The 16777-nt window shown below is 40.3% G+C and overlaps 1 protein-coding gene and 1 non-coding gene across 8 annotated transcripts in view; one reads left to right on the top strand and one right to left on the bottom strand.

The window, feature by feature from the left end:
• CENPP (centromere protein P) overlaps positions 1–16775 on the bottom strand; it is a 237068-nt gene extending 220293 nt beyond the window's left edge. For all 7 annotated transcript variants that reach the window (XR_008713798.1, XM_055579055.1, XM_055579059.1 and 4 more), the window contains exon 1: positions 16356–16775. Coding sequence is in view for 6 of the 7 variants with exons in the window: in XM_055579055.1 (XP_055435030.1) it covers positions 16356–16633 (278 nt within the window). In the remaining variant the exon portion in view is untranslated. The remainder of the gene's footprint in view (positions 1–16355) is intronic.
• LOC129651862 (U6 spliceosomal RNA) lies at positions 8035–8141 on the top strand. The gene has a single exon (XR_008714368.1). It is a non-coding gene; the product is annotated as a U6 spliceosomal RNA (small nuclear RNA).
• Positions 16776–16777: the final 2 nt, after the last annotated feature.

Here is a 16777-nt window from a genome sequence, read left to right as displayed (position 1 = left end):
AAGTTGGCTTAAAGCTCAACATTCAGAAAACTAAGATCATGGCATCCGGTCCCATCACTTCATGGCAAATAGATGGGGAAAAAGTGGAAACAGTGGCTGACTTTATTTTGGGAGGCTCCAAAATCACTGCAGATGGTGATTGCAGCCATGAAATTAAAAGATGCTTACTCCTTGGAAGGAAAGTTATGACCAATCTAGACAGCATATTAAAAAAGCAGAGACATTACTTTGTCAACTATAGTCCATCTAATCAAGACTACTGGTTTTTCCAGTAGTCATATATGGATGTCAGAGTTGGAGTATAAAGAAAGCTGAGTGCAGAACAATTGATGTTTTTGAACTGTGGTGCTGGAGAAGACTCTTGAGAGTCCCTTGGACTGCAAGGCGATCCAACCTGTCTATCCTAAACGAGATCAGTCCTGGGTATTCACTGGAAGGACTGATGTTGAAGCTGAAACGCCAATACTTTGGCCACCTGATGCAAAGAGCTGAATCACTGAAAAAGACCCTGATGCTGGGAAAGATTGAGGGCAGGAGGAGAAGGGGATGACAGAGGATGAGATGGTTGGATGGCATCACCGACTCAATGGACATGAGTTTAGGTAAACTCCGGGACGGACAGGGAGGCCTGGCATGCTGCAGTTCATGTGGTCGCAAAGAGTTGGACACAACTGAGTGACTGAAATGAACTGATCCAAGTTTTAATACCATATTTCTATATATTAGAAACGACTATAAAATAAACTAAGATCATGGCATCTGGTCCCATCACTTCATGGCAAAGAGATGGGGAAACATTGAAAATTATAAGAGACTTTATTTTCTTGGGCTCCAAAATCACTGTGCACAGTGACTGCAGCCATGAAATTAAAAGATGCTTGCTCCCTTGAAGAAAAACCATCACCAACCTAGACAGCATATTAAAAAGCAGAGACATTACTTTGCCAACAAAGGTCCATCTAGTCAAGGCTATGGTTTGTCCAATAGTCATGTATGGATGTGAGAGTTGGATCATAAAGAAGGCTGAGCGCCAAAGAATTGGTGCTATCGAACTGTGGTGTTGGAGAAGACTCTTGAGAGTCCCTTGGACTGCAAGGAGACCCATCCAGTCCATCCTAAAGGAAATCAGTCCTAAATATTCATTGGAAGGACTGATGCTGAAGCTGAAACGCCAATACTCTGGGCACTTGATGCGAAGACCTGACTCACTGGAAAAGACCCTAATGCTGGGAAAGATAGAAGGCAGGAGGAGAAAGGGCCAACAGAGGATGAGATGGTCAGATGGCATCACCAACTTGATGGACATGAGTTTAAGTAACCTCCAGGAGTTGGTGATATACAGGGCAGCCTGGAGTGCTGCAGTCCATGGGATCACAAACAGTCGGCCACAACTGAGTGAACTGAACTGATAAAATAAATTATAATAGGAATACTTTACAGAATTAAAATGTCTGTTTAGGTTGGAATATTTTAAGTGTTCTAACCTAAGTATCTGCTATCCCAGGACATTGCAAACTATTTAAAAAGATATGATGAAATAATAAATCTTTAGCTTCTTAAACAAGTGCAGTATCACAGGGCATTTTATAATAAGAAAGATATTCTTGGGACATTGAAGAGCATGGGAGTAAAAATTCCAGAAGAATAACAAACAGCATGATCTCTAAACAACACTGTATTCAGATATTCTTCATTAAGAATATGTAGCTCTATTTTCCTTGAAAAAGAGTAAAATTTCAGCAAATAATTGCATTAAATTATATTTTATTTTTTGTAATCCTTTATTGCCATCATGGTCTCAGCCACATTTCTACACTGTTGACTTCCACTGTCTTACAACATACTTTCCTTGCCTTCTGGGGCATGATTATCTTGATTCTCATTTTACATTTTGGGTCTCTTATTGTCCATGCATCTTGGGTCTCTTATTGTCCATGCATCTTGTCTCCAACGTCAGAAGAAAATCTTCTAAATCTTGCCTCTGCTCTTTGAAATATGCATCCTCTCATTCTAGAAGAATGTTTGATGATTAATCTCAGCTCTTTCAGGCCAGTACTTGTAAATCAGACTTCCAATCATCTCTCTTCTATCTGCAAGGTAGATTGAACTTGATATCCTTCAGTTGCTCAGTCATGTCTGAGTCTCTGTGACCCAATGGACTGTAGCACAATAGGTTTCCCTGTCCTTCACTATCTCCCAGAGTTTGCTCAAACTAATGGCCATTGACCTGGTGATGTCATCCAACCATCTTATCCTCTTAACAGACTCTTCTCCTTCTGCCCTCAATCTTTTCCAGCACCAAGGTCCTTCCCAATGTTGGATTGAACTAATATGTCATTGTAGTTTTGATTTGCATTTCTCTAATAATGAGTGATGTTGAGCACCTCTTCTTATGTTTATTAGCCATCTGTATGTCTTTTTTGGAGAAATGCCTATTTAGGTCTTTTGCCCACTCTTTGATTGGGTTGTTTGTTTTTCTGCTATTGAGTTGTAGGAGCGCCTTGTATATTTTGGAAATTAATTCTTTGTTAGTTGTTTCATATTGATTATTTTCTTCCAATTTGAGGGCTGCCTTTTTACCCTGTTTCTAGTTTTCTTTGCTGTGCAGAAGCTTTTAAGTTTAATTAGGTACCAGTTATATATTTTTGCTTTTATTTCCATTATTCTAGGAGGTGGGTCATAAAGGATCTTGCTATGATTTATGTAAGAGCAAGCATCTTTTAATTTCATGGCTGCAATCACCATCCACAGTGATTTTGGAGTCCAAGAAAAAATAAAATCTGTCCTTCCAATGAATACTAAGGACTGACTTAAGTAATGTCTCTGCTTTAAAACATGCTGTCTAGGTTAGTCATATCTTTTCTTCCAAGGAACAAGCCTCTTCTAATTTCATGGTTGCAGTCAATGTTTACAGTGATTTTGGAGCCTAAGAAAATAAAGTCTCTCACAGTTTCCATTGTTTTCCCATCTATTTGCCATGAAGTGATGGGACCAGAAGCCAGGATCTTCATTTTTAGAATGCTGAGTTTTAAAATCAGCTTCTTCACTCTCCTCTTTCACTTTCATCAAGAGGCTCTTCAGTTCCTCTTCGCTTTCCATCATAAGGGTGGTGTCATCTGCATATCTCAGGTTACTGATATTTCTCCCAGCAATCTTGAGTCCAGCTTGTATTTCATCCAGACTGGCACTTTGCATGATGTACTCTGCATCTAAGTTAAATAAGCAGGGTGACAATACACAACCTTGGCAGACTCCTTTCCCAATTCTGAACCAGTCTGTTGTTCCATGTCTGGTTCTAATTGTTGCTTCTTGACCTATATACATGTTTCTCAGGAGGCAAGTAAAAGTGGTCTGGTATTCCCAAGTCATTAAAAATTTTCCAGTTTCTTGTGATCCACACAGTCAAAGGCTTTTGTGTACTTAATGAAGCAGAGTGCTCCAGTCCTATGTTGCTTCAGTCCTGTCTGACTCTTTGCAACCCTATGGACTATAGACCATCAGGCTCCTCTGCCCATGGAATTATACAGGCAAGAATACTGGAGTGTGTTGTCATACTCTCCTCCAAGGGATCTTCCTGACCCAGGGATCAAACCTGCGTAACATCTATGTGTATTGGCAAGCAGAAGTAGCTGTTTTTCTGGAATTCTCTTGCTTTTTCTATCATCCAATGAATGTTGGCAATTTGATCGCTGGTTCCTCTGCCTTTTCTAAATCCAGCCAGTATGTTGGGAAGTTCTCAGTTCACATACTGCTGAAGCCTAGCTTGAAGGATTTTGAGCATTACCTCACTAGCATGTGGGCTTCCTTGGTAGCTCAGTTGGGAAAGAATCTGCCTGCAATGCAGAAGACTTTGATTTGATTTCTGGGTTGGGAAGATCCCTTCAAGAAGGGATAAGCTACCCACTCCAGTATTCTTGGGCTTCCCTGGTGACTCAGATGGAAAAGAATCCGTCAGCAATACAGGAGACCTGGGTTTGATCCTTGGGTTGGGAAGATCTCCTGGAGAAGGGAATGGTTACTACTCTAGTATGTGGCCTGGAGAAATTAACCAGAAATTTAATGATCCTTTTACGCAACCAATCCAGAGAAGAGCATAGCTACTCACTTCAGTATTCTTTTCTGGAGAATCCCATGGACAGAGGATATTGGGGAGATACAGTCCAAGGGGGTTGCAAAGAGTTGGAAAACTGAGTGACTTTCACTTAGCTAGCATGAGAAATGAGCATAATTGTATGGTAGTTTGAACATTCTTTGGCACTCTGTTTCTTTGGGATTGGAAAGAAAACTGATTTTTACTAGTCCTGTTCCACTGCTGTGTTTTCCAAATTTGCTGACATGCTGAATACCGCACTTTAACAGCATACTTATAGGATTTGAAATAGCTCAGTTGGAATTCCAGCATCTCCACTAGTTTTGTTCATAGTAATCTTTCCTAAGGACCCCTTGACTTCACATTCCAGGATGTCTGGCTCAAGGGGCCCACCTTTGCATGAAATGTTCCCTTGGTATCTTCAATTTCCCTGGAGAGCTCTAGCTTTCCTATTCTATTGTTTTCCTCTATTTCTTTGCATTGTTCGCCTAAGAAGGCTTTCTTATCTCTCCTTACTATTCTCCAGAACTCTGCATTCAGATGGGTATATCTTTCCCTTTCTTCTTTGCCTTTGGCGTCTCTTCTTTTCTAAGGGAAAATAGCACTATGTCATTTGAGAGTGAATACTCTCTTTTTTTTTTTCCCATTGTTTCCCCATCTATTTGCCATGAAGTCATGGGACTGGATGCCATGATCTTACTTTTCTGAATGTTGAGTTTTAAGCCAACTTTTTGACTCTCATCTTTCACTTTCATCAAGAGGCTCTTTAGTTCTTTTTCACTTCTAACAGAGTTTTGCCAAGAGAATGCACTTGTCATAGCAAACACACTCTCCCAACAACATAAGAGCTACACATGGAGATGGAGAAGCTCTATATAGTCAGCAAAAACAAGACCAGGGTTTGACTGTGGATTCAGATCATGAATTCCTTATTGAAAAACTCAGACTTAAATTGAAGAAAGTAGGGAAAACCACTAGACCATTCAGGTATGACCTAAATCAAATCCCTTACAATTATACAGTGGAAGTGACAAAGAGATTCAAGGGATTAGATCTGATAGACGGAAGGCCTGAAGAGCTATGGATGGAGGTTCATGACATTGTACAGGAGGCAGTGATCAAGTCCATACCCAAAAAAAGAAATGCAAAAAGGCAAAATGGTTGTCTGAGGAGGCCTTATATACAGCTGAGAAAGAAGAGAAGCTAAAGGCAAAGTAGAAAAGCAAGATATGTCCATCTAAATGCAGAATTCCAAAGAATACCAAGGAGAGATAAGAAAGTCTTCCTCAGTGATCAATGCATAGAAATAGAGGAAAATAATAGAATGGGAAAGACTAGAGATCTCTTCAAGAAAATTAGAGATACCAAGGAAACAGTTCATGCAAAGATGGGCACAATAAAAGACCTAACAGAAATGGTATGGACCTAACAGAAGCAGAAGATATTAAGAAGAGGTGGCAAGAATACACAGAACTATACAAAAAAGATCTTCATGGAAGAAATCTTACTGACCTAACAGAAGCAGAAGATATTAGAAGAGGTGGCAAGAATACACAGAAGAAATAAAAATCTTCATGACCCAGATAACCACGATGGCGTGATCACTCACCTAGAGCCAGACATCCTGGAACGAGCAGTCACGTGGGCATCAGGAAGCATCACTACCAACAAAGCTAGAGGAGGTGATGGAATTCCAGTTGAGCTATTTCAACTCCTAAAAGGTGATGCTGTCAAAGTGCTGCACTCAATATGCCAGCAAATTTGGAAACTTTGGAAGCAGTGGCCACAGGATTGCAAAAGGTCAGTTTTCATTCCAATCCCAAAGAAAGGCAATGCCAAAGAATGCTCAAACTACTGCACAGTTGCATTCATCTCACATGCTAGCAAAGTAATGCTCAAAATTCTCCAAGCCAGGCTTCAATAGTATGTGAACCATGAACTTCCACATGTTCAAGCTGGATTTAGAAAAGACAGAGGAACCAGAGATCAAAGTGTCAACATCCGCTGGATCATTGAAAAAGCAACAGAGTTCCAGAAAAACATCTACTTTGGCCTTATTGATTACACCAAAGCCTTTGACTGTACAGATCACAACAAACTTTGGAAAATCCTTCAAGAGATGGGGAATACCAGGCCACCTTACCTGCCTCCTGAGAAATCGGTGCAGGTCAAGAAGCAACAGTTAGAACCTGACATGAAACAACAGACTATTTCAAAATTGGGAATTGAGTACGTCAAGGCTGTGTATTGACACCCTGCTTATTTAACTTATATACAGAGTACACCATGCAAAATGTCGGGTTCAATGAAGCACAAGAAGGAATCAAGACTGCTGGGAGAAATATCAATAACCTCAGATACACAGATGACACCACCCTTATGGCAGAAAGTGAAGCACAACTAGAGAGCCTCTTGATGAAAGTGAAAGAGGAGAGTGAAAAAGCTGGCTTAAAACTCAACATTCAAAAAACTAAGATCATGGTATCCAGTCCCATCATTTCATGGCAAATTGATGGGGAAACAATGGAAACAGTGAGAGACTTTATTTTGGGGGCTCCAAAATCACTGCAGATGGTAACCACAGCCATGAAATACAAGACGCTTACTCCTTAGAAGAAAAACTATGACCAACCTAGACGGCATATTAAAAAGCAGAGACATTACTTTGCCAACAAAGGTCTGTCCAGTCAAAGCTATGGTTTTTCCAGTAGTCATGTATGCATGTGAGAGTTGGACTATAAGAAAGCTGAGCACTGAAGAACTGATGCTCTTGCACTGTGGTGAGGAGAAAACTCTTGAAAGTCCCTTGGACTACAAGGAGATCCAATCAGTAAGTCCAAGGAAATCAGTGTTCAATATTCATTGGAAGGACTGATGGTGAAGCTGAAGCTCCAGTACTTTGGCCACTTGATGTGAAGAACTGACTCCTTGGAAAAGACCCGGATATTGGGGAAGATTGAAGGCAGGAGGAGAAGGGGACGACATAGGATGAGATGATTGGATGGCATGACCGACTCAATGAAAACACTGAGTTTGAGCAAGCTCTGGCAGGTGGTGATGTACAGGGAAGCCTAGTGTGCTGCAGTCCATAGGGTCGCAAAACGTCAGACACGAGTGAGCAACTGAACTGAAAAAAGACTCATTCATAATAGTAATTTGTTTTGAACAAAATACCATTGGTCCATTGAAATTAATGATGTTATTTTGAATGAACTGGGATTATAGGCTTTATGGTCTTGTAGTTTATTATTTGCTTTAGTAGCATATATTTTTTGTTCAAAACTAGGTGTTCACAAGAAGCTTTTTTTCTTTCAAAGCAAATCTACCCAGAGACTTCCGTTTAAAAGTCGATGCTCTAGGATTCTATGAAGATGGCAAAGTAGGAAGAACCAGTAATCTACTCCCCAGTCAGACAGCAATTGCAAGGCAGAATCTGTCTAATATAACTTTTTTAGAACTCAGGAGACTGCTGAATGCTTGCAACTTCACAGAGAATGCTTAAAGGTAAATAAATAAGGTACAATAAATTTGGGGCAATTTCAGCTCTTAGTACAGTAAGTACCCATGCCTACTCGAAAAACATGGCAGGGTGCTGTGCACATATTCTGGGAGCAGTTTGCATACAGCTTAGGGGAGCAAGGGTGGGCAAAAAAGGACTGTCCCCCAAATACTGGGTACATGTGCTCCAATTGCTGATTGCTGCTTCTGATTACAGAGATGCAGACAAAGAGGTGGGGAGTTATTGTTTCAAGCCCCTACCCTCTGACTGAGATAACTTTAAGGATACTAAAAGAGCTGCTGCATTTTGTTTCCCATCTTCATCATCTTACCTTTTTAGGATTCAGACATTAAAGACTAGGACATGCAAAAATCCAACTAAATATATGGAAAAAATTAGAAAATGATGTACATACTGAAGGAAAAGCTCAGAAAAGACATAATTAGTGCTCACTTTGGTGGCACAAATGCTAAAATTGGAACAATACAGAGAAGACTAGTAATCCCCTTGCACAAGGATGACATACAAATTCGTGAGGCATTCTATGTTTTTTAATGATATGGCTCAATACAGTATAAGGCACAAATAACAAAAAAAAAGTTAAAACAATAACAAAAAAGTATAAATATTGGGGAAGGGGGGGAGAATCTGATTTCCAGAGTTACTACAGTATTAAATTAAAATGTCCAGTTTTCAATAAAATATCACAAAGCATACAGAAAAAAAAAAAAAAAAGTATGGCACTCTCAAAGGAAAAAAAAATATTCAAATGAACCTGTCCCTAAAAAAAGACTTATTGGCAGATATATCAGACAAAGACTTTAAAATAGAAGTCTTAAAGGTACTCAAAGAAATACAGGAAAATCTGGAGAAAGTTAAGAAAATGGTGTGTAAAAAGAAACCAAAAGAATTTCAGGAGCTGAAAACTATAATAAATAAAATGAAAAATTCACTAGAGGAATTCAAATGCAGATTTAAGAGTAGAGAAGCATGAATCAGTGAACTTGAAGAGAAGATAATGGATATGGAGATTGAGGAACAGGAAGTAAAACACTGAAGAAAAGCGAACACAGCCCAAGGGACTAGCGGGGACACAACCATAAGGACCAATGTATGCATCATGGAAGTACCAGTAGGAAAAGCAAGAGGAAAAGGGGAAGAGAGACTATTTGAAGAAATAATGGTGAAAAATGTTGATATTTGACGAGTGACATGAATTCAAAAAGCTCACCTAATTCTACCAAAAGTTTAGAGAAGAGCTAACATATATCCTGCTTAAATCCTTCTAGAAAATTGCAGAGGAAGGAAAATTCCCAACCCATTCTACAAGGCTGCTGCTACTGCTGCTGCTTAGTCACTTCAGTCGTGTCCGACTCTGTGCGACCCCATAGACGGCAGCTTACCAGGCTCCTCCGTCCCTGGGATTCTCCAGGCAAGAACACTGGAGTGGGTTGCCATTTCCTTCTCCAATGCATGAAAGTGAAAAGTGAAAGTGAAGTCGCTCAGTCGTGTCCGACTCTTAGCGACCCCATGGACTGCAGCCTACCAGACTCCTCCGCCCATGGGATTTTTCCAGGCAAGAGTACTGGACCATCACCCTAATACCAAAACTAGACAAAGACACCACAAGAAAATTATAGGCCAATATCACTGATGAACATAGATGCAAAAACCCTCAACAAAAGTCTAGTGAACAGAATCCAACAAGACATTAAAAGATTATACAGCATGATCAAGAGGGCTTTATCCTGAGCATGCAAGAATTCATCAATATACATAATAAATAATGTGATACACTATATTAACAAACTGAAAGATAAAAACCATATGATTACATCAACAGATGCAGAGAAAGTTTTGAAAGAATTAAACACCCATTTATGATGAAAATTCTCCAGAAAATAGGCACAGAAAGATATACCTCAACATCATAAAGGCCATATACATCAAACCCACAGCGAACATTTTTCTGAAAGGTGAAAAACTGAAAGCATTTCCTCTAAGATCAGAAACAGGGGTGCCCACTCTCACCACTATTATTCAACATAGTTTTGGAAGTCCTAGTCATAGAAATCAGGAAAGAAAAAGAAATTAAAGGAGTCCAGATTGGAAAAGAAGAAGTAAAACTTTCACTGTTTGCAGATGATATGCAAACTCTAAGGATGCCACCAGAAAATTACTAGTTGCTGCTCAGTTGCTCAGTCATGTCCAACTCTGAGACCCCATGAACTGCAGCACACCAGGTTTCCCTGTCCTTCACCATCTCCCGGAGTTTGCTCAAACTCATGTTCATTGAGTTGATGATGCCTTCTAACCATCTCATCCTGTCACCCCCTTCTCCTCCTGCCCTCAATCTTTCCCAGCATCAGGGTCTTTTCCAATGAGTTGGTTCTTTACATCGGGTGGCCAAAGTATTGAAGCTTCAGCTTCAGCATCATTCCTTCCAGTGAATATTCAGAGTTGATTTCCTTTAGGATTGACTGGTGTGATCTCTTTGCAGTCCAAGGGACTCTCAAGAGTCTTCCTTCTCCAGCACTACAGTTTGAAGACACTGATTCTTCAGTGCTCAGTCTTCTTTATGATCAATGCTCATATCCATATATGACTACTGGAAAAATCACAGCTTTGACTGTGCAAACCTTTGTAGGCAAACAGCTGTCTCTGCTTTTTAATATTCTGTCTAGCTCTGTCATATCTTTTCTTCCAAGGAGAAGTATCTTTTCTATCTTTTTTTTTTGCAAGTGTCTTTTAATATCATAGCTAAGCACCATCCACAGTGATTGTGGAGCCCAAGAAAATAAAGTCTGTCACTGTTTCCACTTTTTTCCCATCTATTGGAATGAAGTGATAGGATCACATCCCATGATCTTAGTTTTTTCAATGTTGAGTTTTATGCCAGCTTTTTCACTCTTTCACTTTCATCAAGAGGCTCTGTAGTTCCTCTTTTTTTTAAGGGTGGTATCATCTGCATATCTAAGGTTATTGATATTTCTCCCAGCAATCTTGATTACAGCTTCTGCTTCATCCAGACTACATTTTGCATGATGTACTCTGCACAGAAATTAAATAAGCAGGGTGACAGTACACAGCCTTGACTGATTCCTTTCCCAAGTTTGAACCAGTCTGTTGTTCCATGTCCCATTCTAACCATTGCTTCTGGACCTACATATAGGCTTCTCTCAGGAGGCAGGTAAGGTGGTCAGTTATTCCTACCTCTTTAAGAATTTTCTAGTTTGTTGTGATCCACACAGTAAAAGGATTTAGTGTAGTCAATGAAGCAGAAATAGATGTTTTTCTGGAATTCTCTTGCTTTCTCTATGATCCAATGAATGTTGGCAATTTAATTTCTGGCCCCTCTGCCTTTTCTAAATCCAGCGTGAACATCTGGATATTCTCGGTTTGTGTACAATGGAAGCCTAGCTTGAAGGATTTTGAGTATTACCTTGCTAGCATGTGAAATGAATGCAACTGTGCAGTAGTCTGAACAGTCTTTGAATTGCCCTTCTTTGGGATTGGAATGGAAACTGACCATCTCCTGTCCTGTGGCCACTGCTGAGTTTTCCATATTGGCTGGCATACTGAGTGCAGCACTTTCACAGCGTCATCTTTCAGAATTTTAAATAGCTCAACTGGAATTACTAGAGCTACTAGTAAAAGCACAGAATATATAATTAATACACACAGAAATTCCCAGCATCCCTATAAACTAACAGTGAAAAATTAGAAAGACAAATTAAGGAAACAATCCCATTCATCATTGCAACAAAAAGTATAAAATACCTAGAAATCAGTCTACCTAAACAGACAAGAGATCAGTATGCAGAAAATTATAAAACACTGATGAAAGAAATCAAAGATGACATAAACAGATGGAGAGATACACCATATTCTTGGACTGGAAGAATGAATATTGTGAAAATGACTATACTACTCAATGCAATCTACAGATTCAATGCAATCCCTATCAAACTACCAACAGAACTAGAACACAAAATTATTTTTCACAGAACTGGAACAAAAAATTCCACAATTTGTATGGAAACACAAAAAGCCTCAAATAGCCAAAGCAATCATCAGAAATAAAATGGAGCTGCAGTAATCAATCCTGCTGACTTCAGATTATACTACACAGCAACATTCATCAAGACAGTCTAGTACTGGCACAAAAATAGAAAGAGAGACCAATGGAACAAGACAGAAAGTTCAGAGATAAACCCAAGCACCTATGGGCACCTTATCTCTGACAAAGGAGGCAAGAATATACAATGGAGAAAAGACAACTTCTTCAATAACTAGTGACGGGAAAACTGGACAGCTACATGTGGAAGAATGAAACTACAACACTTCTTAAGACCATACACAAAAACAAACTCAAAATGGATTAAAGAACTAAATGTAAGGCCAGAAATTATAAGCTTTTAGAGGAAAACATAGGTAATATACTCTTTGACATAAATCACAGCAAATTCCTCTTTGACTCACCTCCTAGAATAATGTAAATAAAACCAAAAATAAACAAATGGGATCTAATTAAAAGCTTTCCCACAGCAAAGGAAACAATAAACAAGATTAAAAGACAACCCTCAGAATATGAGAAAATAATTGCAAACAAGAAACAACTGACAAAGGATTAATCTCCAAAAAGCATATAAGCAGCTCATACAGCTCAATATCAGAAAAACAAACAACCCAATCAAAAAACTGACAGAAGACCTAAACAAACTTTTTCAAAGAAGACATACAGATGGCCAATAAACACATGAAAAGATGCTCAACATCACTAATTGTTAGAGAACTGCAAATCAAAACTATGGGGAGGTATCACCTCACATCAGTCAGAATGGCCATCATCAAAAAATCTACAAGCAATAAATGCTAGAGAGGGTGTGGAGTAAAGGGAACCCTCTTACACAGTTGGTAGGAATGTAATCTGATACAGCCACTATGGAGAAGAGTATGGAGATTCCTTAAAAACTAGGAATAAAACTATCATGACCCAGCAATCTCCCTATTGGATATATACCTTGAGAAAACTATAACTGAAAAAGACACATGCACCCCAATGTTCAGAGCAGCACTGTTTACAATAGCTAGGACATGGAAGCACCCTAGATGTCCATCAACAGATGAATGGATAAAGAAGACATGGTACATACATACAATGAAACATTACTCAAGTATAAAGGGAACAAATTTGAGTCAGTTCTTGTGAGGTGGATAAACCTAGAACCTGTTATACAGAGCGAAGTAAGTCATAAAGAGAAAAACAACCAAAATCACAGAAGACTAGCCAAACTGATCACATAGATCACAACCTTGTCTAACTCAATGAAACTATAGGCCATGCTATGTAGGGCCACCCAAGATGGACAAGTCATGGTGGAGAGTTCTGACAAAACGCGGTCCACTGGAGAAGGGAATGGCAGACTACTTCAGTATTCTTGCCTTGAAAACCCCACAAACAGTATGAAAAGGCAAAAAGATATAACACTGAAAGATGAACTCCCCAGGTCAAGAGGTGCCCAATATACTACTAGAGAAGAACAGAGAAATAGTTCCAGAAGAAATAAAAAGGCTGAGCCAAATCTGAAACAATGCTCAGTTGTGGATGTGTTTGGTGGTAGAAGTAAAGTTCAATGCTGTAAAGAACAATATCGCATAGGAACCTGGAATGTTAGGTTCATGAATCAAAGTAAATTGGAAGTGGTCAAACAGGAGGAGGTGGCAAGAGAAACCATCAACAATTTAGGAATCAGTGAACTAAATGGACAGCAATGGCTGAATTCAATTCAGATGACCACTATATCTACTACTGTGGGCAAGAATACCTTGGAAGAAATAGAGTAGCCCTCAGAGTCAACAAGAGTCTGAAATGCAGTACTCAGGTGCAATCTCAAAAATGACAGAATGATATCTGTTCATTTCCAAGGCAAACCAGTCAATATCATAGTAATCCAAGTCTATGTCCCAATCACTAATGCTGAAGAAGCTGAAGTTAACAGTTCTATGCAAGACCTTCTAGAACTAACACCAAAAAAACAGGTCCTTTTCATCATAGGGAACTGGAATGCAAAAGGAGGAAGTCACAAGATACCTGGAGTAACAGGCAAGTTTGGCCTTGGAGAACAAAATTAAGCAGGGCACAGGCTAACAGAGTTTTGCCAAGAGAACACACTGGTCATAGCAAACACTCTCTTTCAATGACACAAGAGAAGACTCTACACATGGACATCACCAGATGGTCAATACTGAAATCAGATTGATTATATTCTTTGCAGCCAAAGATGGAGAAGCTCTATACAGTCAGCAAAAACAAGACTGGGGAGCTGACTGTGGCTCAGATCATGAACTCCTTATTGCAAAATCCAGACTTAAATTGAAAAGTAGAGAAAACCCCTAGGCCATTCAAGTATGACCTAAATAAAATCCCTTATGATTACACAGTGGAAGGGACAAATAGATTCAAGGGATTAGATCTAATAGACAGAGAGCCTGAAAAACTATAGATGGAGGTTTATAATACTGTACAAGAGGTGATGATCAAAACCATTCTCAAGAAAAAGAAATGCAAAAAGGCAAAATGGTTGTCTGAGGACGCCTTATATACAGCTGAGAAAAGAAGAGAAGCTAAAAGCAAAGGAGAAAAGCAAAGATATGTCCATCTGAATGCAGAATTCCAAAGAATAGCAAGGAGAGATAAGAAAGCCTTCTTCAGTGATCAATGCAAAGAAATAGAGGAAAACAATAGAATGGGAAAGACCAGAGATCTCTTCAAGAAAATTAGAGACACTAAGGGAACATTTCATACAAAGATGGGCTCAATAAAGGTCAGAAATGGCATAGATCTAACAGAAGCAGAAGATATTAAGAAAAGGTGACAAGAAAACACAGAAGAACTATGCAAAAAAAATCTTCATGACCCAGATAACCACAAAGGTGTGATCAGTCACCTAGAGCCATATATCTTGGAGTGTGAAGTCAAGTCAGCCTTAGGAAGCATCACTACGAACAAAGCTAGTGGAGGTGATGGAATTCCAGTTGAGCTATTTCAAATCGTAAAAGATGATGCTGTGAAAGTGCTGAACTCAATGTGTCAGCAAATATGGAAAACTCAGCAGTGCCCACAGGACTGCAAAAGGTCAGTTTTCATTCCAATTCCAAAGAAGGGCAATTCAAAGAATGTTCAAACTACCACACAATTGCACTCATTTCACACACTGGCCAGGAAATGCTCAAAATTCTCCAAGCCAGGCTTCAACAGTAAGTGAACCGAGAACTTCCAAATGTTCAAGCTGGATTTAGAAAAGGCAGAGGAATCAGAGATCAAACTGGCAACATCTATTGGATCATAGACAAAGCAAGAAAATTCCAGAAAAACATCTATTTCTGCTTGATTGGCTACACTAAAGCCTTTGACTGTGTGGTTCACAAGAGATGGGAACACCAGACCACCTTACTTGCCTCCTGAGAAACCTGTACAGGTCAAGAAGCAATAGTTAAAACCAGACACCAAACAACAGACTGTTGTTTGAAAACAACAATTTTCAAAATTGGGAAAGGAGTATGTCAAGGCTGTATATTGTCACCCTGCTTATTTAACTTATATGCAGAGTATATCATGAGAAATGCCAGGTGGGATGAAGCACAAGCTGGAATCAAGATTGCCAGGAGAAATATCAATAACCTCAGATATGTAGGGGGCACCACCCTTAAAGCAGAAAGTGAAGAGGAACTGAAAGGCCTCTTCATGAAGGTGAAAGAGAGGAGTGAAAAAGCTGGCTTAAAACTCAACATTCAGAAAATGAAGATCCTGGCATCCGGTCCCATCACTTCATGGCAAATAGATGGGGAAACAGTGGAAACTGTGACAGACTTTATTTTCTTGGGCTCCAAAATCACTGTGCACAGTGACTGTAGCCATGGAATTAAAAGACACTTGCTCCTTGGAAGAAAAGCTATGACAAACCTAGACAGCATATTAAAAGGCAGAGACATCACTTTGCTTACAAAGGTCCATATAGTCAAAGCTATGGTTTTTCCAATAGTCATGTATGGATGTGAGAGCTGAACAATAAAAAAGCCTGAGCGCGGAAGAACTGATGTCTTTGAATTGTGGTGCGGAAGAAGACTCTTGAGACTTCCTTGGACTGCAAGGAGATCAAACCAGTCAATCCTAAAGGAAATCAACCCTGAATATTCATTGGAGGGACTGATGCTGAAGCCGAAGCTCCAATACTTCGGCCACCTGATGAGAAAGCTGACTCATTAGAAAAGACCGTGATGCTGGGAAAGACTGAAGGCAGGAGAAGAAGGGGACGACAGAGGACGAGATGGCTGGATGGCATCACTGACTCAGTGGACATGAGTATGAACCAACTCCAGGAGTTGGTGAAGAACAGGAAAGCATGGCGTGCTGCAGTCCATGCGATCGCAAAGAGTCGGACACGACTGAGGGACTGAACAATTAGATACTGCTCATCATCAGTAAAGGGAAGATTTCTAAGGAGACAACCAAGACTTTCACCCTGAGTGTTACTAGTAAGAGAAAGAGAATTCTTTGAAATGAAATGACTGCGATTTAAATAATATATGGTAATATGTTTACAAAGGGGTCCATGCGTGGACTTATCACTTTCACCCCTGTTGTTACAGACAGATAAGTTCCAGCCCACGTCAAGTGCTCGGGAAAAGTTTGTTGGGAGGTCCGGGGCGCCTCTAGTAAAGAGACTGTCACCCACCTCACCAGGTCTGGGGAATGCCACGTACCGAACTTGAGAGTCGTCGTCTCCGGGCGCCTGTGTCTCTATGCACGCCCGCCTCAAGGCAGTGATCTCGGCTTCCAAGGCGCGGGCCTTTGCCCGCTGGGAATCCATGGAGCTGTGCTGACGTGAAGCTGCCTGACTTAGGCGCGCAAGGTCTGGCTCTTCAAGCCTCGCGCGCTCCTGGAGCGAACCATTCCGGAACTCGGCGGGGGAGGCAAGGGAACCACGCGCAATTCCCGCGCCTATAACTCGGTCACGCAAGTGTCTCCGGCTAGTTGCCATCCCTGCGCACTTTTCCACAGCTGTCCTCCAGCAGTCCTTACGCTTCAAGAGAGCTGAAATCCCTCTCGAAGCCCAAGGGCGCAGCTACCCACCCCGACCTGGTGGCGGCTTGGAGCCCCAGTCACGGAAGAGGCGGTTCCGCGA

Source organism: Bubalus kerabau, chromosome 4 (genome assembly GCF_029407905.1).
Source record: "Bubalus kerabau isolate K-KA32 ecotype Philippines breed swamp buffalo chromosome 4, PCC_UOA_SB_1v2, whole genome shotgun sequence".
NCBI lineage: Eukaryota > Metazoa > Chordata > Mammalia > Artiodactyla > Bovidae > Bubalus > Bubalus kerabau.
The sequence above is the reverse complement of the archived record's forward strand: the minus strand, read 5'-3'. Positions and strand labels throughout refer to the sequence as shown.